Genomic DNA, 27,455 nt, shown 5'->3' on the forward strand with positions numbered 1-27,455 from the left:
AAGGACCTGACAGAAAGGACCCTTCTATCTGCTGTAAATGATGAAAAGCTGCTTCCCAAGCTGGATTTTATTTTTAAATTAAGCTTGTATTCAGTATGTTTCTCTACAACAGGAGTGGTTAATCTGCCAATCCCAGTACAGTTTAATCTAAAAATGGTTCCTGTCATTTTATGACAGGGAAAAAACGTCTTCAGCTGATACATGTTCATCTCAGAAGTGTTTGAACATGACACTGGTTTACATAGAAGCTACATAACCTGGAAGTAAATAATTTCTAAAGTCTGATTATACAACCGTCTTCTGCTAACTGACCCTGAAATTCACATGAAGAAAAAACTATGTCTGTAAGATGAGAAACATACAACAAGGTGGCCTTTAACCATCAAAATTTCCCTTTTATAGAAGGCAGAAAAACTTTTAAAGTCATAATTTCAGCTTGTTCATAAATTACAGACAGTGGGAGCCAGTTGCAAGGAAGCAAGAATAATCTTTTCAAATTAGAGGGAAAAAACAAGAATAGATTCCATATGGGAGCATGGAAATTATCTAGGTAGTTACAAAAAGGAAACCCCACTGACATCTATTGTGGCTGAATAACAGTACTTAGCCCTCCAGCTATGATCTATATTTTCATAGGAGAGGACAACATTCCTGCAGTCAGGCAAACAACAAGTGGCACAAAGGTTTCAAAGGACACTGTCCTAAACTGGCACAATTTGACAAGTTGGCCAGTGCTACACAAAACTGAGTGCTGGGCTGTAACAGATTTCTCTTCTGCACCATCCAGCAGTAAAGCAATCAAAATCAAAATGAGATTTCCTCTTCTTTTTTTCTCTGAACCTTGAAGCCGCAGGACTTAAAAGCCCAGCATGATGGTAGCTGCAACCAATTTGCAATCTGATACGATTCAAGATTCTTGTTTCCCTGCTGTTGCTAATTTTGGCACCACATCCTCGAATCAGTATTTCCTATGTTAATTTGATTCAGGTCTAAAATTGTGCTGGGCCAAATGAGGATGAGGAGAAGAAAAGAAAAAAACCTGTGATTAGCTAAGACATTATAATGGAGCATGGCATATAGTCCATGGCATGTAGTGAGACATGACGGTAACAAAACCTGCCTTCCCAGGAATCTGTGCCTTCCCACTGACTGGAAACTCTGAAAGAAGTCAGTTGTGTGGCTGGGACATCTTCAAAAATTTCACCCCCAAAAATCTATGAGTTAGGGCAGTCAAGTCTTTCCTTCTGTCCTTTCTTCTGTCTTTACTGGGTAATTCTTTTATGATCTGGTCAATTTTATACCATAAACTACGTAGAAAGGCAACTCTCCTTAAGCCCTTACCTCTTTGTCAGACCTGCTGGGGAAGCACACAGACATGCAGGTAAGGGTGAAGGTGCAGGCTTGCATTCTGTAAAAACAAAACCAAGCCACTGTCTTACCTGAGAAATGTCCATAACAGAGTCACAGCTGAGAGGCCGAGCAGATGTCAAGTCATTGGAACCCAACACAGTGGAGATGATTCCATTCTGATCAATCCTCCTGATCATGGTGCCATCCACAAAGTAAATCAGCCCAAACTTGTCCACAGTGATGCCTGGAAAGGATCAAAGAGAGACAGTCAGAAAGTGATGGCAGCCTGACGCGAGGAGCAATATATCTGAAGGCATTCCAAATGGATAAGAGGAGAGCTGGGCATGTTGGAGTCCTGGTTATCAAGAGCTTTGAACTGGCAGCATTCCATGGAAGGCACTTTTCAATGCAATTCAGAAATCCCTGCTCACTCCTGGAAAAGGGCATGGCATTCGGTGAACTGCTGAAATGAAAAGGCTTCCTAATAACCACGTGTCTTACATGATCAGGAACCTGGTTTTATTGCTTATGGTATGAATGGTAAGCCATGCACGTAAAAATGTTACACTGATGAATCTTTCAAAAATGGCAATAAAAAAAGGCTGTGAAAGGTCCATCAGGTCAATCAAATTCCAGAGGGATAAATGAGAAGGGGTTTTCCCTGGGATAATCCTACTAATATACAGTGTTTCACCTGATTCTGAACTCTGCAAGTGATTAATTTCATTGCTCAAACCTCCTTTGTAGACATACTCCTGTCAGTGGATTTGAGGTCTGCTGACAGCAGTTACAGGCTGCTGATCTCATTTCTTGCCCTGCAGACAGTGCTCTACACTTTCCAATTAGAATTCATAACAGTCTATGAGTGTGGTCATTCTAATTTTACATATCAGAAAATTAACAGACAAGGCAATTCTCACAAAGGCACAGAGAAAGGTCATGACTGAGGCAGCAGTAAGAAGTTAGGGGCTCTATTTACCTCCTCTTTGTGCATGTATAAATTAAAATAACTCCACAGTCATTCACCTCATCTACCCTATAGAGGCAGAATGTCACCCAGCATAATATTTGAATGTGTTAAAGACACTATAAGCTTGTAAAGAAACAGAAAAAGAATGTAGAGGCCTGTAACATCTTTTTTTTATGCAAGTGAAAATTCTGCTTGAAATATGTGAATATTAGGATCTTCCTGTTTGGTTTCTTTTGCTTTCAGGGTTAACAATCACTTGGCAAAAAGCAGACATCTGCACTGTGCATCTAAGCAAGTATCTGAAGCTATTCCAATCAGTGGAGAGAGAAATCTACTTTGAAAGTGTAGTTTGTATCACCCTAAAGCCCATATCCCCAATACACTATACAAATCCTGCTGGAAATACCTTTTCCTCCCATTTGACTATAAAAGCATACTACAGCAAATATCTCTAAAGAAAACATTTATATTGTAGGCAGATTAAATTACTGAGCTGAATTCTCACTAGACCTTCTCTTTGGCTGTCATCTTGGTGACAGAAATGATGGAAATTCTGTTTCAGATAGAAAGCTTTGAGAATGTTTGAGGAGTGATCAGACCTTGTGTTCCTCCAAAATGCTGTTTTGCAGCCAGATCCCCTTATTTGAAACATCTACACTCTCAGTCTCCATCCACTGTGAGCTCTGCTGTGAAGTGCAGATGCAGCAGTTCACAGATCAAAAATTCTAGATTTTCATAGAGTAGGGACTAATCCTCTGATTGCTTTGGCAACTAAAATCATGGCCTTCAGCCAGCACTGTAAGTATTGCATGGGCTGGAAGCCACAGAGGTAGGTGATATGTGGAAGAACATAGCAGATTTCATTATAAGGAAATCCACAGAAGATAATCTGGCCTGGCAGAAAAACATTAGGACTAAGTCATTGTTTGAGAGAAAGAACAAACTTCTGCATTGAGCTGAGATAAAGGAAGGGACTCAGACATGGTTGTAACCTGTTGATTCCAAGTCAATTAGGAGTCAGAAAACTGGTGTTTCAGATCACTGAGTGGAATGGGAGCTGTGTATTATTGCCAGGAGGCAAAACCAGCATTTTCGTTACTTCTTCACAGCATCACCCTGTTTGAAGGGCATCACTTTGACCTGGATCAGGTATTTGATCATCAGAGCTGTGTGGTTTCAGAATAACCTCTACGGCAGTAAGAAAAAAAATTACTTGCTGCTTTCAAGATGAAGTTCATTAATTTTGGAGGGGATTATATAGCAGGATTGCTGAGATAATGCATGACAGGACTGAATGACCTAAAAGATTGCCTCTAGTCCTACACTAATACCTGTGTTGAATTCATGCCAAGGACTCATCTTTGCAGGGCCATGAAACAAGAGTCTCGAAGAGGAGCACAAGGTAACTGTTGAACATCAGAATTTACTAAGAATAGTGAGGCACCGGCAAAAGTTTCCCGAATAATTTGTGGCTGCCCCATCCCTGGAATTGTTCAATCACAGGTTGGATGGGCTTTGAGTAAACTGGTCTAGTGGAAGATGTTCCCCCTCAGGGTGGGTAGAAACTAGATGGACTTTATGGTCCCTGCCAATCCAAACCATTCTATGAGCTGATGAATGCTATGGGAGAAGCCACAGTAGTGGTGGCCATTTATTCTCACTGTAAATAGAAACACATCACTTGTATTTAAGCACTTTGTTAAATGTTTGCAGAAGGATCTGATGGGATAAGCATCAATATCTCACTGGCATCCATGGCTTTCAGGAAGCTATCTTTACCTGCCATGAGATGTGTCAGCACTACGCCCTCTTCAATGGATCCATCCAAGATACTGGCACATGTCACCTGTCACTGTCATCTGCTGTTGAAGGTCTCTGCTCCTCTTAATTATTTTTCGACTGAATGTCAAGTTCTTTCAAGTTTGCTGATATTTGCTTAAAAACCAACAACTAAGCTCTTTAAGCAATATGGCAGACATGCTTTTTTTTGGAAGAGGCATGATAGAAGGTTCAGTTGATCTTAATTAGCTTTTGTCAAACACTCAAAAGAGTCTCTTACCTATTCCTTGGTTCACAACAAGTATTTTTCCAGGTGCCTGTCCATTACTGTGTGTGACAAGCCAAAAGCCAGTGAAGGGTGGCAGGCTGGATAATGCGATTTTCAATGAGGCAGAATTTTCTTCCTTAGCTAGTTCCATATGTATTGGATTGGACTTATCAGCAGTGTCTGCTGGCAGTGGCTCACTGTGTGCAGTGCTGGGGTTTGATGGCTGGTCTGATTACCCAGTTACAGTAATAATAACCTGGATGCACTGTGGCCCTCGAACCAGCTCTGATCAGATGATAGAGCACAACTTTATTTTGCATTCCAGCTTAGACAAAGAGCTCGCACACCCAGGTAAGTGGAAGTGGGATAGCAAAGTTACCACTTATCACCGTGCTCCAGAGCAATGGTACGTGTATGTGCTCTTATCACGGAACACTTCTCTGCTTATCCCTCTTTCATAATGGCTAAGCAATCTCAATTGCCTCACATTTCCTGAGATGTTCTGCAGGGCAGCAGAGTTTGCAAGTTTGTTAAAGCCCCAAATTCCCACTTGCACACATTCCTTACATGGCAGCTGCTCCAATCCCTTCCTGATTTTGCTGAGTGTCTTGGAATCAAAACTAATTATAGAGAAGTGCCCTGCTATCCCACAGACAAGTGTCTTTGGATGGATGACTTCTGTGAAAAGGGAAAGAAGCATCTCATGGATGCTTTGCAGCAGATTGTAGAGGTTAGGTTGGACCTTTCTGTTTTCTTTCTGATATAGGCACAGTTCCAGTGCTGGGAGCTGGCTCCTGCAAACAGGCACAGAAATGGGTAATTCACATGTTATGCGTGTTAAGCCCAAGGCCTTGGCTTGCTTTGGCAGAAGGCTCCTCTCATGTTTCCATAGGAACATAAGGGAATTACAGTCTCTCAGCATATAGCTCCAAGTTCAGCCTCACAGTTACTGAGAGGAAACAGCTGCTGCCACTACCCAGGTAGTGTTGCAGATCCAAACCTTAAGTTCTGAGATATGAAACACATACGCTATCAAATTGTGCTGGCTCCCCTTACATAAGCAGAGATCTCTCACAAAACAAGGGCTTGTAGCACCACGTGCATCTCAGCAGTGAGCTATGCTGATAGAAAGTTGATGTGATGACATTTGCTTGAAATGTCAGGACCTTGCAGCATGAAGAGGTGACAGCAAAATGTTATGCTGCAAATAGCCACTGGGACATGGTGAGTTTCTTGTAGAAGACAAACCACTAAAAGTGATTGCATGGTGCATATAGCTCTAGTTAGGAAAAGCAAAAGGGGAAAACCCTTTTCACTGAAAAACAAGGTGCTTAAAAGAAATCCAAATTTGGACCTTTCTTGTCTGACTGGATGCTGAATGACTGAGTAATAAAATGGGAGATCAAAATCAACGTCAGTAAGTACAGTGGAATTCACAGGGGAATGAGAAAGCCTAACTACCCATATACACTGACAATCTGAAAAAGAGCACATAGGAAAAAGATTCTGGAATTCCTGTGAAAAGTTTTCTGCTAAGATCAGTTTTGTGCTATGCAGTGGTCAAGAAGGGAACCACAAGACAGCAAGGAATTAGCAAAGACACAGGAAAAAACCCAACAAAACAGTGACTTGGCCTCTAAAGGATCATCCTTTTTCATGACCTGGCTAAAGAAATTATGAAAATTATTAGCACAGGGTGCCTGGAAGAACAAAACTAGGTGTTCAGAAAGGTTTCTTAGCCAATTGATGCTGATATATTAAGCACAGGTCTGGTGCAACTTCTTCAGAAATTCCCCTAAATACTGATGACTAGCATCTGGAGTGTTAGCACAGGAAGACCACATTGCCCCTGTCCCTAAGTCTCTTCTGGCCAGAGTAAGGGACAAGAAATTTTGTTCAGTCAGCTTCTGGTCTTCCCCAAAATGGTCCTATTATTATCTGACCATAAAAATGTTAATAGATTGTGGAGGGCTGGTTTCCTCAATTAGTTCTGTCGAACTCTTCAACACTTAGAGAACAACTGAGATTTTGTTTACACATTCAGCAGGGCAGAGTGAAAGAACCAATCTGTCCCCAAATTAATTACTTCATTTCACATTGGTGTTATGGTGCTAAATGAATGAGATGTCCCCTCTCTCCCCACGTGCCTTCTGAAACCTCCTTCCTATTGTGTCAGACTTGTCACTGCAATCTCTCTTAATTGCATGCTCCTTTGTAATTTCTCTACCACAACATCTTCCCGAGAAGAACCAATGGTGAGTACTCAGATGAAAAGAAATGCTCTGACAAGCTGGAGTTTTAATTTTTCTTTAGATTGCTTGTAGAAGAGGATCATTATTAGCAGATGATAATTAGGAAGTGGTAACACTTTAATTTGCAAGGATATATTGAAATTCATTAGCATCTGAAAGCTTTGCTGTGCTCTGTGGCAAATGAATTGGACGGCTCAGACTGGTTCCTAATAGCTATAATAAATACCCTGACCAAACCACTGCCACCCCTACTTCATCTGTGGATCTATCTGTCCTGTGTTTCTGTAGCCTACCTTTATTAAACAAGCCAAAGACGGGTAAAGTGTGAAACTCCTGGAGGGTTTTACCCCTTCTAATGTCTTTTCTAAGCTAATGGTCTAAAAGGAGTTCTTCCTTCACTGGAGTGAGACAAGAATCTCTGTCCAGAAGGTATTTCAGAGAAATGTCAATACAAGGGATAATGATTCTGAACTAAAACAGGGTGGATTTAGATTATATATTGGAAAGAAATCCTTTCCTGTGAGGGTGGTGAGCCACTGGCACTGGTTGACCAGAGAGACTGTGGATGCTCATCCCTGGAAGTGCTCAAGGCCAGGATGGATGGGGCTCTGAGCAACCTGATTTAGTGAAAGGTGTCCCTGCCCATGGCAGTGGGGCTGGAACTGGATGGTCTTTGAAGGTTGCTTCCAACCCAAAGCATTCTACTCAAAGCATTCCCTCTGAACTCAAGGGAGCTGAGGTGAAAACTGGAGGAAGTGATCAGAACAATGGGGAAAAGTCTACCATTCTGAACATTGTTTGCTGCAGTGGGGACCTCATTCTTCAGGCTATCAGATCCAGGAGAAGACCAGAACTCCCAGAATGCGGTTCATCTCATCTTGAACATGTGCATTGTCACAGAATGAACCACCTTCAGGGTACTAGTTTCTTTCCACTGAGAAGAGACCCAAAAAAACCTACTTAGACCAGACGCTTGACTGGTCCAAGGGACTAAAGATATATGCAAAGGCATATAATGACAGCTCGTGATTATTTCTCCAGCCTTAATGAATTGCTGGTTTTCATTTGGCCAGAAGGTATCCCTCAGTGTTTTCCAGCAAGCTGAAAATATAAGCTAATTAAAACATCATGAAAGGTAAGACTTTTATTCTTTATGATTTTTGAAAAAGTGCAAAGATGTCCTTAAAATACAGAAATCCTACTTGGCATGAAGCAGTTATGTTCAGAGCAAAAAAAAAATAGCTTTAGGCTTAAAAAGTAGAGTCCTGTGAAGAGCAATGATTCTTGAAAAACTGACTTTCCAAGTCCTTCCCTGGCCAGCTGATATCTCTATAGCTACAGAATAGTCTTCTAATTTCCTTTGACCATTCACTTATGAGTGTTTATTTGCCTGCCAAGACACAGAAGCAGAGGGTCACTTGAGATCTACCGGTTACGTATACAATAAATAATTTTTATTTTGAACTGTTATGAAATACATGAGGGAAGAGCATTTGCTGGATTTTTCTGCTAGGATGAACCACTGTGGAAGCATAAACAATGGTGACATTACATTGTCAGCATGAGTTTTCACTGTTCATCATTTGTTGAGGGGACTGGGGAGTGAGTCACACCTGCCACAGCCATTGCCTCAGCAGAATTTGCAGTCAGGTTAGAATCAGATCAGGGAACACTGTTTAGGAACTTTCTATTGGCAGTGCAGGCTTTCTGCATTAGTATTTTCTTCTTGTCATTTTGCTTCATGTCATTTCCTCTTTCACCCTCAATTTACTTCTGTTTTGTGAAATTTTGGAGCTATGAGGAATGAATGCATGAATTTTGCTGTTATATGATTGAGGTGGAAGAATGGCCTCCTGAGAGCTTTAGTTGCCAACAAGATGGATTTCAGTGCTGAAAACTTTGAACTCCAGAGCTGTTTGCTATAGCAAAGAAGAAACATAAGTCATCTAAACCTTGTAACATTCACCCATGGATGGAAATGAATAATATTCTTCTTATCTTGTAGAAGGGAGAACAGAGGACCAACAAAAGTGGTGGGGCATTTTTTTTTTGCACTGATTGAACTTCAAAGAGGTGCAGAAAATTGGATTACAGATTTCTGGGTTCCCTGATCTCATGATTCATCTGCTGGACTGCCTGGACCTCTCTGCCCAAGTCACTTAATTTTCCTTTCGGTTGGCCTTCTCATTTCAGTGAGACAAATTCTACACTACAAACTGACCACCAGTAGCTGCTCCTTTACTTTATCTGTGCTTCTGGCAATACTTTAGCCCAATATAATGGTTAACTCATGGGATTCTCGAGAGCTTGGAAACCATGCTGGACTCTTTGAATATTACAGGGGTAGAAGTCTGAGTTTTGATGCTTTTTGGCAAAAAAATAGGTCCTCCAAAGTACATTTTTCTGCATCCTGGACAGGAAACAACTAGCTGACATAACAAAAAAAACCACAACCAAACAAAAACTCAAACAAACCAACAAAAAACCAGACCCAAACAAAAACAAAAACCCCAAACAAACAAAAAACCCAACCAAACCAAAACCAAAAAATCAGAGCCAGACCTGGCACAAAAGCTCATTAAATCAGTTTGGGCTTCCTGGATTCAGTAACAACAATGTCATTTCTGTGTCATGAAAAATAACTTCCTGAGAATTATAGAATCATTGAAGGGTTTGGGTTGAAGGTGACCTTTAAAATCATTCACTTCCAAACCCTTGCCATGGGCTGGGACTCCTTCCACTAGACCAGGTAGATCAAAGCCCTATCCAACCTGTCCTTGAACACTTCTAGAGATGAGACAGCCACAAAACTTCTTTGGGAATCTCATCTGCTCTCAGTGAAATAACTTTCCATAAAATCACAGAATGGTTTGGGTTGGAAGAGACCTTTGAAAGTCATCTAGTCCAAACCTGCTGCCATAGGCAGGAGCATTTATTAAAGGATCCCCAGGTTTTGCTGAGGGGTTGCTTTACAAAGAGGTTGGGATAGGCTTGGCCGTTTTTGTGCTGAGGAAGGAGGGAGCTACCACTCCCCAGCGCAATGAAAAAAAAAGCCTGCAGCACATTGATGTCAAAGCTAAGAACCTAAATAATCTTGCACTCTGAACAGCTGCACAGAAGGAAATACATAACAGGCAAAAACGCCCCATCTCAAAAAACATTCCTGCATGGGTGTCCTTTGTGCACAGATTTTTGACTGTGTTTGTGAAGAGGGCTGCAAAGAGTGCCTTCCACCTCATCTCTACCCTCTCCACCTCATCTCTATCCCTCTGTGTGTTTTTTTTTTTTTTTTTTTTTTTTCTGAGGTGCTGTGGACAGCTGGGAGGAGTGACATCCTCCATCTGCAGAGCTTGTTACCTTGAGATTGCCAGACTGAAGTCTTGGCTACACACAGGACTGCATATGTTTGGCTTAACCTGTTTTGAACAATTTAGTTCACAGCCATGAAGGCTGTGTGATGCTTTTATTCTGATTCGACTGTGCTTTTATCACATTTCAGGATGTTGGAACCAGGTAAAATTAAGCTGAATTAGACCACTCCCATATCAAAGTTAGTATCCACTCCCTACAGGATTTAAGCTAGGTGCTGTGATACATCATGTCAATGTCTAAACCACCATTTGCATATCTTTGAGCTGTATGCTAGTTTTGCTGCCCTTTTATAAATATATATATATATATATATATATATATATATATATATATATATATACACACAGCAATGCTTATAGGGCTTTTTTTAATGCCAAGAAAGCCTCAGTGAATTGAATATTAGTGATTCCTGCCCATGTTGGGAGGGACCAAGCACTGTTGGTAAGGAGAAGTAGTGGCTCCACAGATATAAAAGTGATGGGTGGATTTATTCCATTGCCCTCTGGACATGTGCCCATCACTGAACCCCTCTGGCTTGGCATTCCTCCCAGCCATGTGAATTTGAAGAAACATGACACAACTAGCTGAAGGTGAGACATACTCACTTATTTCCACGAGCAAGCCCTTAGGATGTGTTTCAGAATTGGAGAGGAGAGCAATCTCCAGTGTGACTAAACAAGCTGCTTTCAAAAAAAACCCTTTAAAATAGCCAGTGGAGAAGAAGAAGTCTCACCCCTGGGATTTGTAAGGGTGGCATCAGTGCCTTTGCCTCCATCTCCGCAGCGGGTATCATCAAATGGGAGGCACTGATCCCCAGTTCCAGCCAAGACCTCTGAGTTCTTCACAATGTCTTTCACTGATGTGGTTGACTTGATTTTATAGATACGTCGGCTGTTGGTGTCCGAGAGGTAGATGGAGCCAGTGATTGGATCTGTGGTCAAGTAATACTTATGAGCTGGGCTGTGGCTGAAAAACAAGGGTATGACATCATTAATTTTTTTGGATGATGTGTTTCCTTAAGTCAACAGGCAATGCAAACACTTTAGAGAATAAAAATGCATGGGGCAGAGAGACTGGGAAAGTGAAGGAGTGCTGTTTTGGACAAGGTTAGTACACGGTGTGTTACAGCACGGGATCCCAAGCTGCATCCATTAGCAATCACTGTGCCTTGGGTGCTCTCTGGCATGGAGGGAAGCAACCGAAGGAAAGGGCTCTCTGGTCTGAATCTGAGCCAAAACCATGCCAGGAACTACTACAGATTGAGTTCCAGTGCCTGTGTTTACTTAATTTACTTGTTACAGACATAGTCCTGAAACTGGTGTTCGTGCAGTGCCAGGAAGTGAAGGGAAAACAGAGAACATTAGGGAAATAAAACAAATAGTAATGAAAAAAAAATCTGCTCTCCCAACAAAGACTAATACAAACTCCAAAAGGAGACTCCCTGTATAAAGCACTTGAAGATACACCATACACCCTTCAAGATCACTGCATCAAGGTTCATCTGGTCTCTTGCTGACTCCAGCAAAGACTCTAAAGTTCTGTTCTGCCCTCAGGGAGATTAAGGGAATCCTACCACTGAATTCAGCTGGACCTCAATGATGAGAGAAAAAAAATAATTCCTGAGTGGCACATTTTGCCCCAAGTAAAGCATGAACTGAGGAACCTGAACATCAGTCCCCTGTTGAACACCCTCTGCTCACTGTTTCCTTGGACACAAGAAAGGGTGGCTGAGAAAACCAAATGAGCAGACAGAATGATAATATTTTTAGCTCCATGACTGCAACACTAAATGAGCCCAAGACTGAAGAAATTAATAAACTAGAATCCACTTTATGGAAAGCATCCAATACAACTGGCCAGAAAAAACCAACCAGATGGGTTTAGACAGAATTTAAACGATTGTCTTGCAAGGACTTTACCTGTATTTTAACATAGATACTTAAGATATTAATATCTTTTATTAAAATTGTTGACTACTAGTGTGTATTGAGCTGCATCTCTTCTAAGCCTGAAACTAACAGGTTAGACTTTTAATGTCTGTCCTGAAGAGATTTATTTTCCTTCTAAGAAAGCCTAAGTAGTAATTAGAACAAGTATGAAAAGTATCTACTTTTCTCCAGAACATCTTCAAGCTGTCTAAACTCATCAAATCCAAAGAATTCATATTAAAAATCTAGGCCACAGTTCACATTTTTGCACTTAATGGAATTGTTCCAGGAGAAGTTGACTAGAAACTTGAGTGTCAATCACAGTTGACTCTATTCTGCATATAGAAAATTCCTCTCAACCTTTATATTAAGAAAATCACCCCCTCTTCAGACATGTAAAAATTACTGAGTTATTCTCATATTTAAAAAGCAGTAAATTGGTTCTTCATTCAAATTATTTAATACTATGGGGGTGAGGGAAAAGCACCTTTCTGATTTATTCTGGAATATCCCTTGTGATTTATCCTATTAAAGTCTGAACAGATTTCATCTCCAAAAATGACACTGATTCTTGCTAAATAAAATGCTCTGACCTTCAAGACAGCTCCAGCCTGACAGTTCAGTCTCCATCTGTATTCCTTCCCAATGACAGCAGGCTGGGAGGGTATTATTTCATTTACCTGCATGTCACTCACACTAAGCAAGTGGCTTCAACCCTGGTGGAAGAAGTTCCCTGTGGGAATCCATCATCCATTTTGATCAGGGCCTTGCATTTTCTGCTGACTGTCCTAACAAAGCCCTGCTGAATGTCAGTAAGCTCTTGAGCTGTTCATAATCTCTATTTTGCATGGGAGGTGGACAAGAGGAGGACAGATTTAATGGCACTTTGCAATCCTTTACCATCTTTGACTGGCAAGCACAGATAACTTTCCCAGAGTTTTAGAGCAGGCTATGTGCAGATGGGCAACAGCAAATGACTTACTCAGAGATGGAGAAAAATGGGGACAGAGAGAAATTCCTGCTCCCCTCTCCCAGCAATATTGTCGTGATTTATTTTTGGATTGCACAGCCCCACTCTAGTGGATTTTATTATTGATTACAATCTTCTGTAAAAAAAGACAGGTCTTAAAACAATTTTCTACTGCCAGCTCTTGTATAGAATACATGCTGAAACAACCCGTTAAAACGGTCAAGCTGGAATTTACCCCCCTGGCCTCTGCCAACTGTTTTCATCACTGCAGAGAGTTAGTATTGTACTCTGCCCTACCATGAACTGCACAGTGTTATACACTGGAGGGTTTTTTGTCACGTTGAGATCCTTCAGGGTGAAAGATGCTTAAATAAACATACACTGGTCATGTAAAATCTCCCAAACCGCTTTCCTTTATCTGTGATACTGCATGAGTGGTGGAGCCAGGAACATTGGGGATTCACTTTTTATTTAAAGCCACAATCAAAAGGCAAATCCAAGTGGTAAACTGGATGGGGCTGAACAGCAACTGAAATAAATATGCCTGGGGTGAAGCAGAGAAGACATTTTCTCCCCTTTCATCCTTTCGTATTTCTCAGCTAGGTAACAGTCCAAAACAAAAGACAAGACTTTTTACTATTCAAAAGACTTGATCAGTATATTATTTGTAGTCTTAGAATATCTATCCCCATATCGGCGCTGCCACTAGAAAATCACTGTGGAGGAAGAGCTGATTTCCCATTCAGAGTGTTCCTTGAACTATTACAGTTTTTTAGAAGAAAACCTGAGCAATGCATTGATATTTTAAACCCCCTGAAGCAAAAACACTGAAATTGCAGTGATGGGATGGGCTGGTCCCTAGCCAAGAACTGACACTTTGGTGGGTATTAGTGGGCATGATGGTGTAGTCACTGGGAATGAGAACAGTTTCATGGTTCTGCAAGCCAAAGTGAAATAGAGGTGATACTGCTTCCCTGTATACTTGTGACACAGTGATGTGCTGGGAAAGCACAGGGAAATCTTCCAAGTCTACAGTGATCCCACTTCTTTGGGGTTGTGTATAGTCTCTTCCATACATCTGCCTTCTCCCTTTTATCATTCTCATTATTTGGAGGGGATAGTACCAGTATCATTTAGGAAGCTCTGCAGGTATGTTAAGAGATTGAGACTCTATTTTAAAGTGCTTGTGCTTTATGTAATTCCTTACACACAGGTACAGGGAAGAAACAGGATAAAAAATTGGGTGAGCTGGCAGAGGTATGAGGTTTGAATTGTGAATTGCTTCAGTTGTATTATAATACGTACATAGGCTTTGAACAAAGGCTGGCATTTTCCCTTTGAGCCCAGAGCCCATATTTTGGAGGAGTCCTAGGAAGGAACCTCCTGCTCCAGACTGGGAAGCCAGTCTCTAAGGAAAAGAGATGAGAAAAGGGAGATGGTTCCTCTTTTCAGCATGTTCCCTACAAAACATCAGCACAGCACACTACACCTTTTTATTGGTTTCTGTAAAATGCCAAGGGATTAATTTCACCAAGCTTTAGATGGTTACAAAGTGGATGCTTACACCAGAGCTGGCTGCCTTAATTCCCTTTACAAGCAGTGGAGAGAAGTATCACCTTTTGGGGTAGGACTTGTCTGACTATTTTCAACATTTGTCTCACAAGATTAACTGTATCTTAGTTTTTCAAATGCAAGGGCATCTATACCTCCTTGAAGGACAACCTCTGTTACTGGTAACTGTACAGCTCTGGCACCCACTGTGGCCAACAGACTGGAGCAGTCACACCTCCAAAATTAGTTACCCACAACCACTGACCTAGATAAACCCCTGGGGCTTCTTTGGATCTGATGTCTCTGTTTAAGGACACAAAACCACTTCTTTTTCTCTGCCAGCTACCCACTTTCCCTCTGAGTTTTGCTGGCCATGTACATTTGCTGGTGACTAAAGAACCACCAAATTCCTGCAGTCTGGAGGTTTTTGTTCAGTGGGGCTGTGTTTCCATGGCTTCATGCTAAGCACCCTGCAGCTCAGACCCAGAGGATTTAATTATTGTAGCTTGTGTGAGGTACTGGTCTTTTTTCCCTGGGTGACACTCAATAGATTAATACCTAAGGAGGCCACACAGTGCAGTGAGCTGGATTTGGTCTTGGTCTTTTAGTGTTTGCAGTTTGTGTGTGATGCCCAAAGCTTTCTAGTGTGACATGCTGGACAATAAAATTTTATACCAATGCCATAAGCCAAACCAGAGATGGCAAGGGACTTTTTATCTGATCCTAGAGCTGTTTGCTGAGATACCTCTCTTTGTCACTAATTGTAGACTTCTCTCTAAAGTATGAATGGAAACACGAAAGGAAGAATAAATTTAAGTGGACAGTTTTTGTATATTTGCAAGACAGAAATGCCTCACTGCCCCCCACGTTCCTGCAGAGAAGGCATCATGATTTGGTGATGCTTTTTGGCTTAGCTAACATCCCTCATTTAGGCTGTTGCAGAGTTAGATCTTGGCTACACACACAGAGCTGTAAAGCCAAGCCTCCTAGTGGGTAGCTCCAGAACCTTTGGAGATCAAGCTCATCACAGCCTACATACTGGGGAGGAATTCCTTTTCCCCAAACTGAGGCAGCTTTAGCATATGGATTTCAGCTTTTCCAAACAACTGTGATTCAGCCCTGTGGACCTCCCCTTTTACACCATTACTGGTCACTGGTGTCAAGCTTAGGATCTTCTGGAGTCTAAAGCACTGGAGCTGTAGCTGAGACTACACACACTCGTTTCCTTGAGGGTCAGGAGCAAAGAGACTTCCTAGCAAGAAGTATTAAAGCAAATGTCACAGAACAGGCACTAAGAGATGGGTGACTCCTTCAACACAGTCACAGATGGAAGGATTTGATCTGGAGCTCGTCACCTGCTTCCTCCCTCCCTCATCCCCTTTAGGCTACACTGAAGCAGGCATGTCTTGGATTTCTTTCACTTAATTTCTTAGTTTTTAGAAACTGCCTAAAGGCTGAAGCCCTGCCAACTCTGCTTGCCAATCTGCAGCGTTTGTGGCCAGTCCATCGATCTTCCTTCAGTTACTGTTTTCATACACAAAACCTCTTCTCATAACAGGTATCCAGCTGCTGCCCTTCACTGTCAAAGCAGATGCACTTTAGTGGCTGTGTATTTCTTGGGCATTAGGAATACAACCTGGCTGTTCCAAAGAGAAATTAATTTTTCTATAGTCTTCAAATGATGTGAAAGAGTACCTGGGGGACTGGAACTCAGCCTGATGAGGACAATCAGTGAAAAAGTCTTGGGTACCAACCTCCCAGCCCTGCTAATAGATGCTTTGGGCCAGTCCAATATATTGTGAAGCTCAAGCCCTTCATTGTTGTTCTGGCAATAGGATAAAAAATCAGTTTCTACTCCATTTCATTTCCAGGCATGCAGATGAAAGAACATTTCTAGTTTAGCACAGCCTCTATGAAGTCAAAGAAATAGTAAATGCAAAGCATGTAGCAAGAAAAATCCCCAATCCCAAATGCAAAGGAAAACTAAACACACACACACAAAAATCTCAACTCCACACAGTCTAAGCTTCTGATTTAGAAAAGCAACCAGGGAGAAGGATGGGAAACTTGTCAGAGTCAGAGAAGTCCTCGCAAACACAGTCAGTGACAGGAAGTTGACATCTTCTGGAATGCAACTGATTGGATCAAACCCACTGAAACTCCAGTGAACCCAAGTGACAAATATTCTTAGTGACAAAGCTCCAATTTAAGAGTCTCTCTTTTATCTTGTTTTCTTGTCATTACTCTTTTATTGCATTTCCTGGCTAAGGTTCTGAGTTGCACTACCTCCTATTTGAGTCTGACAGACTTTCACGTGTCAAAGCTCTCTATGAAAGCTCAGACTGAAAAATGTTACAAAAACTAACTTCCCTGGGTGAGTAATGCTGGGGCACATAGGGATCTTCATTATGCTTGTTAAACCCCCCCCAAACCCAAATGAAGGCTTTTCACTGTATGAGAATTATTTTTCCATCCTACTTGTTCCAGTAATCTGTATCCTTATGCTGTTCCCATTCTACTTTCTTGGATAATTCCCATCCATTTTTCTTCCCCCCTCCTCCTCCTGTTACCCTGCTTCTCCTGCCTGTATTTCCCCTGTCTCCAGCTGTAACAGCTCATGCAGAAGTTTGCATGGCTCACATTGTGATTAATGGCTCCCAGTTCTGATGACTGATTGCCTACGCCAGTTTTAATCACGCCAGCTTCATTTGCTATTGAATCATCTGGAAATGGCACTTGTGGCTCACTGTGTAACAACATGCAACAAGACAGGGAGCAGCATAAGAATTCTCCACTGGTTGGCTTACCTATGTCTGAAATCTTTATTTCTGACAGAAGACAGGAAAGCAGGGAATAGAAGAAAGAATGAGGTGTTAGCAGCTCAGTTCGATGCATTATTAGCAGATTGAAAACTTGACAGTAACTGTATCACACAATGCAATAATAAATAAAGACTTAGCTGGAATGACACTGATGTATTTTATATTGGATATTACTTGGCAGTGAGCTCACTTATGTACTGCTGCATATCACAAAAGAATTGTGATCTCACCGGCTTAGAGTTATACACTCACACAAGAGATAGGACCATCCGACTTTATCTATCATTCAGTGCAGCACTGAGCTAAATAGATGTAGATGCAGATATCTTTACACGTTTTTTTCACTCTCAGTCAAAGCAACACCTTGTGATTTAGAAAGGTAACTTAAGAGATGCACAGTTACGGGTGGCAGTTCATTGCTGTAACCTCATGAACTCCAGCCCAGAGGACTGAAATTATGCTGAGCTGGACATTTTTCATAGGTCTAAGTTACACACCCAGCTGCAGCTCTCTGTGACCCACAATGCATTTGCTTCTCAGAACACTACACTGCAAACAAACCTCCAACCTCTGGAGCCAAACAGTGAGGGTGTTAATCTCAAAGGAGATGCTGATTTGAGAAGACACAAGCAAACTCCATTTAGTCCAAAAGCAATGGCTTTCCTTTTAGCCAGCCAACATCTGAACCCACTTACTTTATAGCACACCAGAGTGAAGAAATTTTTATTAGATCCAGTAACCTGAGTGTTTGCACAGATGAAGCAGCAATCATTGCAGCAGATTTAACTCTGGAGTAAATTTAACTCTGTGCCTCTACACAACAGCCAGCAAGGCTACTCTGTCAAGGCTTCCAATTTTCTCTTCCCCAATGAGGAAATACTTTGCAAAATCTCTGTTTGGTCTGGTATTTCCACTGACAATGAAACAGGGATTGGGTTTTCAGAATTGTACTTCTGGGAAAGAGATATTAATCCTACTCTGTTGAAATGGGATTTGGACTCACCTAGGCTCTTCTGGAAATTTCACCTTTGGTCATTAAAATAACTTTCTGGCACTAGAAGGATAGATATTACACTCTAACGAGGACCAGGTATGAAGCTTTATCCCAGCTTCCCACCTTACAAACATGAGAGATATTATGTTCTCATGTATCATGGAACAGAATAGCAAAAATGAGGTTCTTGCTTCCTTACTTGAAAGGTGCCCCAGCCCTCTGAGGTGCCCATACCAAGGCAGATATTCTGTAAGTGCCAGCCTTCCGGTGGTGCCTGTCTGGATTTTTTTTTCCATACACCATGATCTACAAGGATGGTTCTGAATGCCAAATAAGACTTCTGGTGAGGTCTAATGACCATGGCATGTTTGTGCATGAGGGACAAAGGGGATCTTGCACAAATTTGGCTGCAGTCCTTGCAGAAATGCAGTAATATGTTTGTCCTCAGCAGCATGGGATATTAAATCTGAGGAGGGAGGGTCTTACTTTCAGGAAGATTCTCACTTTCAGGCCAGATTTTGAGAGGTGAATGGGAATATTGAACCTTCCTAGCAGGCTATCCTCATACTGACATCTCAGGACCTGAGTTCAGGCCTGTCAAGCACAGAAGACTCATTCAGGAACACTCCCTTAACTCTATCTGACTTTCCTGGAGTGAGGCTTCTCAGGCCACGCAAAGCCCCATTGCTTTGAAGTGGATGCTTGTTTTTGTGGAAATTTTAGATAGGAAAAATATCCTCAGTTAGGTCAATTTGAAATTTGGTTCAGTCACAATTTATTCAATTTTCTCAGAATTTGTGACAAATCATACTTTTCTCTCTGCTTCATTATTTTTAATGGATGTTCCTGCCCCTTCCTCGTTATTTCTCCTGGTATATTTTTTTTCTTTGCTTTTTGGCATTAAAAGGAAACTCTCCACTTACTTCCAGATGCTTCCCATCTGCATGTTCAGCCTGACACTGCTGCTCAATTGGGAACTGAAGGGGACTGCTACAGCTGTGCCCTCAAAAAACAACTAGAAAACCCCAGTCTGTGACTGCCTAGAGTGATAATCTTGTCTAAATTATGAGTGATTATCAGTCCTGATTCACCTTTACATATCATCATCAGTGCTGTGTCCTTCCAAGTTTAGGTTATCTCAGAGGCTGCTTGTTAATTTTCAGCATTCCCACTGGTTTCTGACTACAGGAAAAGGCAGACATCAGCACAGCCTGATTTAGCAGCACAGAAATGTGTCAATATTTTTGGCATGTGATTCAGTTCTGGAAGAACTCACTAGGCCTGTGTTTCTCTGGTGTAAATCAAAGTCAGCAGAGTTGCAGAAGAGGCAGATCCAGACAGCTTTTTCTCTGTTTTGCTGTGTTGATTGATTTTCATTTTTTTTAAGAGTTCTGCTCATTTTTCTTTTGGGTACATAGGATTTCTGCAGAACTTAAGAGCATTACTCTAATGGCCACATTCAGCACAGAGTACCTCAGCTCCAGTATGTTGGTGACATTGCCAGAGGGAAAGATCCTTCGGATGTAGTTGAAATCTCCAACATAAAGACTTCCATCAGACCCACACGTTAGGGCAACAGGAGCCAGGAGTTTGTTTCCATCTGCCAGACCATTGCAGCTTGGACAAGAAATGCTCCGCCTGCGGCCGTTGCCCATAATGCTTCCAATTACAGGTGGCTGCTGGGAAATGAACTGGTTTTCCCCATTTCCCTTATGCAAGATGCCTAGAGAGAGAGAAAACAGTACTGTGGAAATTAAACAAACAGGGAGACTGAGACCTGGCTAAGGGAAGCACAAACTGGCAATGCTGCATGCCAGCTGGGGAATCTGTTCCGTAGCAAGAAGGCTAATCATCTTTCATAGTATTGTTTTGTGATAGTTTCAAATGAGGACCCTTTTTTCTGAATTGAGTATTTCTTTTAGACCCGTAACATTTCCTGCAGAAGGTAAATATGTAGGGAGAACAAGACTGTCTTTGCCTTTAAATGAAATGCACTTTTCAGCATCTTATGAATTTTTACCTGCCCTGTCTGTTCCTCCTTGTCCTGCAATTTGCAGTCTACCAGGTAAAAAAAAAAAAGAAATTACATCGCTCATGGAAAAGTAAGGGCCAGGAAAACTATGGGACATTCTCTAGAGAAATGTTTTATCTGCAAAGTTTTAGAGAAGCTCTGCCTATTTTCCCTCTAAGTGTAGCACTCTCAGCAGTGATGTGGGTTGAATTTGATGTTTGCTCCCATACCACTATTATCCAAAGGGACACAGTGCTCCCACCCTTGAACATGTTCTGATGAGCTTTTAAGCTTCTCTTCTGCAGTCCTCAGCAGTCTTCAAGGACTCTGGAACCTTCCATTCTCTTTTAGGACCCATGAAGCCTCTTGTTTCACAAGTACACCTTGCATATTGGAGGATGCCTCTGGATGGATTTATGCTTAGTGGCAGCTCCAATCTGAATAGGCTCCCCTTTGTTATTTTAGGAATATTTTCCTTGATAATACCCTTCTTTTACGACACTACAAAGTTGGGCTGACATTCAACTACTTCATGATGGCCAGCTTCTTTTACATTTTGCAAACCAAATTGCTTCTAAATGTAGGTAACTAGAAATAATTTGTTAGTAAAATACATGAGAGAGCACATGTGTTGGTCAGGTTTCTTTCTTTTTCTTGAATTCTTAGTGATAAGAAGCAACTGGGTCTTGCAATGCTGCACTACTCTTGTTATGAGTTGCAGACAACCTACCACTTTGTATATTGAGGGCATGGTGTTTGTCCAGGGACCATCCTCCAAGTTTGGAAGCATCAATTTCATAACCCTGAAGCACAGCTGTCCTCTTCTCCCACAGGATTAAGTCTGGACAGGATTCATACTCATAACCTACTGAAACTGTAAACAAGAGAGAAACAAGACTCCTTAGATTAGGAACTCAGAAATGCAGTGCCAGCACACACAGAGTCACAACTGAGCAGAGGTATGAGAATTTCTACAGAAAATTGCTAATTCAATTGAAAATGTCATCATCATAATGCACAGTCCAAATATTTTTCTCTTAAAGGTGTATTCTGAATCTAAAAAGATCAATGTCATTGTCAGTGCTGGGCAAATGTGCTAAAAATTCAAAAGATACTGTTTAAGGATGTATTTTAAAACAACGGATATTAGGATTAGGACTTGATCTCTAGGAGTCCTTTCCAATTCAGGATATGCTATGATCTGAGAGTGTACACCATGCTGGACTCTCAATGGGAGAATTTTACTCCTATCTAATTTCTCTGATCAAAGAATGCATGCTAGGAACTTAATCTTGATTATGATCTTTCTTGGAAGGTAAAGACTTGCGCAATTCATGCACGGGGCAGTGAGTCCCTCAGAGGCAGCAGTCTCAGTCAGGTTGACTTGTGGTCATTGTTAATGTCAAAAGTTTGCTTGCCATGATGTCTAATCAGAGGCTTTCAGGAGTAACTCCACTGAATACGCTGGAGCTGCTTAAAATTGTCAGCAGAAGGAAAATAATGGTTTTGACGGAATAATGATTCTTTTACGATTTTCTCAGAAGAAGCAGCACCATTTTCATTGGTCTGCTTTTCTTCTTCTAATCTTTACAGCTGAAGCAAAATAGAACTGCAAGTTCCACACAAATGAAAAGCAATTACATAGATTTTTTTTTTTTACTAGATAGAAAAAAAAAACCTGTCTGATCTTACAAGTTTACCAGCCTCTTTGAAAAGTGCTGAGCTCTGAGAGAACTCAGGATTCTCCATCAAACATAGCCTTTTGCAGATTGTATCAGAAAAAGATGTAAGTTAGGATACAAAAGGTCAATGTTTTCCACTGTTCTGGAGGTGGGAATCATTGAAGGCATGAATGCTGATGTCCTCAGACCTGCTTGTGTAGTCTGGAGCTGCAGAGTTGTTTCATGGAGCACTCCAGGACCCACTGATGATCTAGCATCTTAAAGAGCATGCATGCAGAGTGCTTCGGGATATGCTACATTTCTCAGTGTGGACTCTGAGCTGGGTAAGGCTCAGCAGGGTGCATAATCCAGCCTGCTCAAAACAGCTAAGCCTGAGTGAGAGGGGAAGGCACTTATTCTTACTCCTAGAAAACCAGGCATCCTGCAACTCCTCTAAAGAGACTTATCTTCAGTTGAGCTATGAGGCATAATGAACCATCCTTCTGTCAACAGGAGCTGTATTTGCTAATTTGGGATCTCTCCCATTTTGCTGATACCATTTCCTGGCAGCCTGAAGGGACTAGTCCAGACTCAGTTGAAGACCTGTAACTGAATGTCCACTGGGTGTTGACAGATGGGAAGCAATCACTGCAGAACTGCATTACTTCTGCTCATTAAACACCCAGTATGGGATGGCATTTTTGAATGGGTAACAAAGAGGAAACTAAGATTAGACCAACCCTGAAGGTCAGGCACAAGGAGCAGTGGCAATCAGGGCTCTGTCCTAGGGATTCCTTTCAAAGCAGTGTTGACAGTTTTTGGCTATAGGTGAGAGTTAGCCAAACACTTCTAGTCCCAGTTAATTCCTTCTGTATGAATATGATGGGAGCAGTTTAGGATGTACGTGCTGGGCCATGAGCCAGCTAACAGGTAAGTACTTGCACTCTGTCCTTGAAAGTATTCAAGGCCAGGTTGGATAGGGCTCTGGGCAACCTGATCTAATGGGTGTCATCCCTGCCCATGACTGGGGAATTAGAACTAAATGGTCTTTAAGATCCCTTTCAACCCAAACCATTCTGTGATTCATCTGCTGGGGAATGTGTGCCGCAGTGAATCTGCAGGGACCATTCATGTGTCTGCAGTCAGACCATACTGATCTAGGACAAAGTCTATCACTGCCACTTAGCTGCTTCTAAAAGGAGGCACAAACCCTGGGGTCACTTACCGAAGGCTTCTGAGAGCCCATACACCTTCTGGCTGTAGACATCTGTCTTGTCCCAGATGAAATAGTAGGACAGGTCTGGGGCTGCTGCAAACCACTTTCTGAAGAGGCGTCCCTCGACGGCCACCATGAGGTGGACTTTCATGAGGTTGAAGGGGATGGTGGGGTGGGTCATGCTGATCCGCAGCACTGATTTGTAGCCAGCTGTGCGACTGCTCAGGTAACTCACTTTTATTTTACTGCCGGAAACGTTAATCTCCTCTTGTAGAGCCTGTGGAAAAGCAATCCACGAGGTGTTAAATCAGCAGCGAGCAGACAGGAAAAGGCAGTGAAGCTCTAATTTATCAAACACACCTGTATAAAAGCTCTGGCAGGCATGTCTAAAAAGGCACCTAGTAGGCATCAAGTATGAAATCATGTACATAACTTATTTCTGGAAGCTAAGGAAGGCCTCCCACCTTCTCCATCTCTGTTACATGGGAGAACAGGAGAACAAAGTGTCACATTAAGTCAGTGTTTACAAAGAGACTCACTCTTAAAAGGAGTACCAGGACACACGGAGAAAAGAGCCTGGGATCTCAGATAATTAGAGCTTATGAGTTTAACTTCCATTTTCTGTCTTTTATCATAATAGGTTTTAGAGGCCTCTAATTTTTGTCTCCTGCCTTCCTTTTCCCAGTAAAATATCACACTCTACTTGGCCTTAAGGATGTTTCCTGGTCCTGATCATAACATGAAATTCTCTGCAAGACATTACTGAATCCTGGCTCCACTCTCCCTCCTCTGACTTACCCATCTCTCCTACTTTGAAACTTCTCCTTTCCTACCTCCTCTCTGACCCACTCTACCTGATATACCACCTACCTCTAGCTTCTTTTAATCTGTGTTCTTGCCCTTATTTTCTGACCTCACATTTGTTTCTACTTATTCTGGTACTTGCTTAAAATTCCTTGCCTTCTTACTTAGGTGATAAAACTGTTGGCCTGACCTACCACCTACAACTCCTTTCCATTCCCTTGCATTCTTCCTTCTCTTTCTTTTCCAAACTCCTCAGTATTCTATTTATTTTCTCTCCCAGCCATAAGTGTGGGTATTTCTGATTATCTAACAGGTGCCCATGACAGTACAACACTTCAGAAAAGACTGAAGAAACATCAGGGAAAGCCTTTTCTGCTTTGAGAATAGAGAAGTCTCAATAAAGACGAGATTTTCAGCTAATTTACCTGCTAAAGTATCACCAGAACTTAAAGTTTTGTTTTTCTTCTTCTTTTTTTTTTTTTTTATTTTAATGGAGAAATGCTTAGTAGTTTATGGAAAGTGATACAAATATATCCCTGACACTGTGCTGATCTTTCTGTGCAAAATGCTGATAAAAAAAATCTTAGGAGTAAAACATTGTCACCTTCAAGAAATCTTCACTCTTGGGTAAACACCCAGCTTGGATATTTTTGGCACAAGTCAGCAACCTCTGGGGAATATTGAAAAATGAAGGCAGAAGCTTATCAGTGAGCAGGAAAGCCTGGTGGCTTTATGGGATGAGTTAAAAGGTCACAGCTGGCACAGTCCTCTCCTGTGCCACTTCTGAAGTTCTTCAGTGTGCTGGCCCCTAAATGACATGGAAAATACATCCCTAGCAATAATCATCTTTCTGAATTTAAGGACAGGGAACCTTGAAGGCAGGTGGGTCAAGAGATTCACCCATCAGGAAGGGATCACATCTATCACAGTGTGATTCTTGGGGTGTCCTTGGGGTGCAGGGTCAGAAGCTGGACTCAATGTGGGTCCCTTCCCACTCAGGAGATTCCAGGATTCCATGATCCTTGTGCCTTCCAAGTTATGTCACTCCTATACCAAGCTCTGTCTATGTGGGAGCAGCAAACTCCCCTCACATAGTGAGTTGCTCAACTCTTACAGGTTTTCTGGTTAGTGTTATCAAAAATGACAAATCTTGTAATCTGCCCCCTGAAAACACCTCTTCTGAGATATTATCCAAGGCCCAACACTTTTTAAAGTGATAACTAAAAGGCTTGGAGTGTTGCAGCACTTGAAAACAGACACATCCAGCAGTTAAAACCCCATTCCACTGTGCTCATAAATATTTACCTTCTCTAATGCAGTCTTTTTAATTTACATATCTCAGTGCTTAGGAGGTTGAAATATGACAGAATTGGGAAAACCCAGGATTTTAAAAATATATTTTATGAGATCATCAACAAGCTGGATGTGGACCAGGCTCAACCAGAGATGAGCTCAGCCAAACTGCAGTAAAGGTGGCCCCTTGTATCAAATCTGTCTTCATATGTAACCCCATCAGGATAAAAACAGGCAAAAATAATTGCCATGGAGATACTATTTAGAAAGTCTGCTTCAGATCCTTGTCCTAAGTAATTATTTCTCCCTGTTGTGATCTATCTTTGCTGTCCACCATTCCAAAGAAAAGGTCAGCCCAACACTGCCAAGGCACTGAGCAGCACAAGGGGCTGTGTTTAAAGGTGTCTGCTTGAAGAGAGGGTTCAAATAGTAATTCAGGTGATTCAAAATGTATTTGTAGTTTGTAAATTGCGACAAACTAGCAACAAAACACGGCACTGGTAGAGGGGTGTATAATTCAGTAATATATCAGAGGGAGAAAAGGGGGAAAACAAGCTTTAAAATAATCTGAATGTTCTAGAAGTAATAAGAGCTAAATTGTGCCCTTATTTCTATTTGATAATTGCTGTTTGGCCGAGACACATTCATATGCTGTGACTGCAGGCCTTGTGAAAGACTCTTAGGGTTTATCCCAGACTAACCAATATAATCTGCTCTTTTAAAGAGATCCAGCCACAAGGCTGGGCAGGCAGAAGAGCAGATTCTTCAGGCTTACTGGGGATTTACACAGGGTCGCAATTTTCACTGTCATGTTATCTTTCTCTGTGGTGAGAATCTGTTCATGTCTTAGTAGCAATTTTTCTACTCTTAGTATGAGACAAGGTAGGAAATCTTGTTTCTGTGTGCTGGGTTACACATGTCTCTTACAGCTACTCTTCAATCTGCCAGCAGACAGGCAAGGAACAGTCAATGTCTTTTTTTTTTTGTAAGATGCTCAGAGAGAATTTTAAAAAGGAAAACCATTTTGAGTCTGATTCAGGGGCCTTAACATAGACATCTATTGCTTTTGAAACACTCTATGGTATCCAAAACTTCTGCAAGGGCATAACAACTCTGACATGGACCTTTCTGACATCTCCACCTTTCTGAAGCTACAGCTAGAGGCCTGAAGGGGCACTTCAGGGCATTCTGAATGGCCCCAAATCTGTCTATAGGCACCTGAATCAAATATTAAAAATGTACTACTATGTTTTTTGAATGCATCCAGGTAAAGACCACTGCATTTATTTCTGCATTTATTTGTTGGAGCTCATGGGGTTCTTATCTACCCACTTGTCAAAACCTCTTTCCCAGCCCTGCTATCTGCTTGTCACCTCCTCCCAGCTATGTGCTTACACCTTTTATATTTAACATTTCCCTACTGAGAACTGTGTATTATAAAATTCAGCTGCAGGAATGGACAGTTAGGTTATTTTTTATTGTATGTACATCCAGTACAGAAATGAAAAGTAGTCCATTTCTGAACTGCAGTACAGTCAGGACTCTGCCACAAATCAGATTCTCTTGTAAACTCCTGCACCACAAACTCTGCTAACCTTCAGCTGTCAATATTTGAGGTGGAATATTGATTTACAGGTTTTAGCTCAGACATATGGCACACAGTGTGTTCATCATGTATGGGATTCATCTTATGTCAATTTAAGAACCTAAGTTAGGTGTCTGCTCTGAACTGCTCTTTTAGGTCTTGCCTATAGATAACAGCAGATACAGACAGACTCTTTAGAAGGTTGGTGTTGCCTTGTAAACTTAAGAGTGGGATTCAATTCCAGTTTAAGGCATCTAAATCCAGATGTCAACTTATGTGATGTTTACATCACATAAACAACGTGATGTAAACACACACATTAATTCAGTCAGTGGAATCAAACTGATACCATCAATTTCAGTCAGTGGAATCAAACTGATACCATCAGTGAGAACCAGAAAGCTTCAGGGTGGTCAGCTTAAGTGATGTGTAGGCCACACTGATGTACTGCTTTGATTTCTGTCCACTTAAATGGGAGCTCGGATATTTGGCACATATCCAGACAACTACACGTGAACTCCTTATAATCTCAAAATTAATCTTTCTTATGTATTAGATTCCATAAATACAAGCGTCTCGTGGGACTTGGGATGTCCAAGTGATCTGCCATTCACAAAGATATCCAGAAG

The 27,455-nt window shown here is 41.5% G+C and overlaps 1 protein-coding gene across 5 annotated transcripts in view; it reads right to left on the reverse strand.

Moving 5' to 3' along the window:
- TENM4 (teneurin transmembrane protein 4) overlaps positions 1 to 27,455 on the reverse strand; it is a 741,938-nt gene that overhangs the window by 47,844 nt on the left and 666,639 nt on the right. For 4 of the 5 annotated variants that reach the window (XM_066572311.1, XM_066572312.1, XM_066572314.1 and 1 more), the window contains 6 exons: positions 23,154 to 23,421; positions 20,998 to 21,141; positions 19,730 to 19,979; positions 17,248 to 17,268; positions 10,725 to 10,957; positions 1,440 to 1,594 (listed from right to left, as the gene is read on the reverse strand). In XM_066572311.1, the coding sequence (XP_066428408.1) occupies positions 1,440 to 1,594; positions 10,725 to 10,957; positions 17,248 to 17,268; positions 19,730 to 19,979; positions 20,998 to 21,141; positions 23,154 to 23,421 (1,071 nt within the window). The remainder of the gene's footprint in view (positions 1 to 1,439; positions 1,595 to 10,724; positions 10,958 to 17,247; positions 17,269 to 19,729; positions 19,980 to 20,997; positions 21,142 to 23,153; positions 23,422 to 27,455) is intronic. The other variant, XM_066572313.1, reaches the window with a different exon arrangement.

Source organism: Molothrus aeneus, chromosome 2, assembly GCF_037042795.1.
Source record: "Molothrus aeneus isolate 106 chromosome 2, BPBGC_Maene_1.0, whole genome shotgun sequence".
Classification (NCBI taxonomy): domain Eukaryota; kingdom Metazoa; phylum Chordata; class Aves; order Passeriformes; family Icteridae; genus Molothrus; species Molothrus aeneus.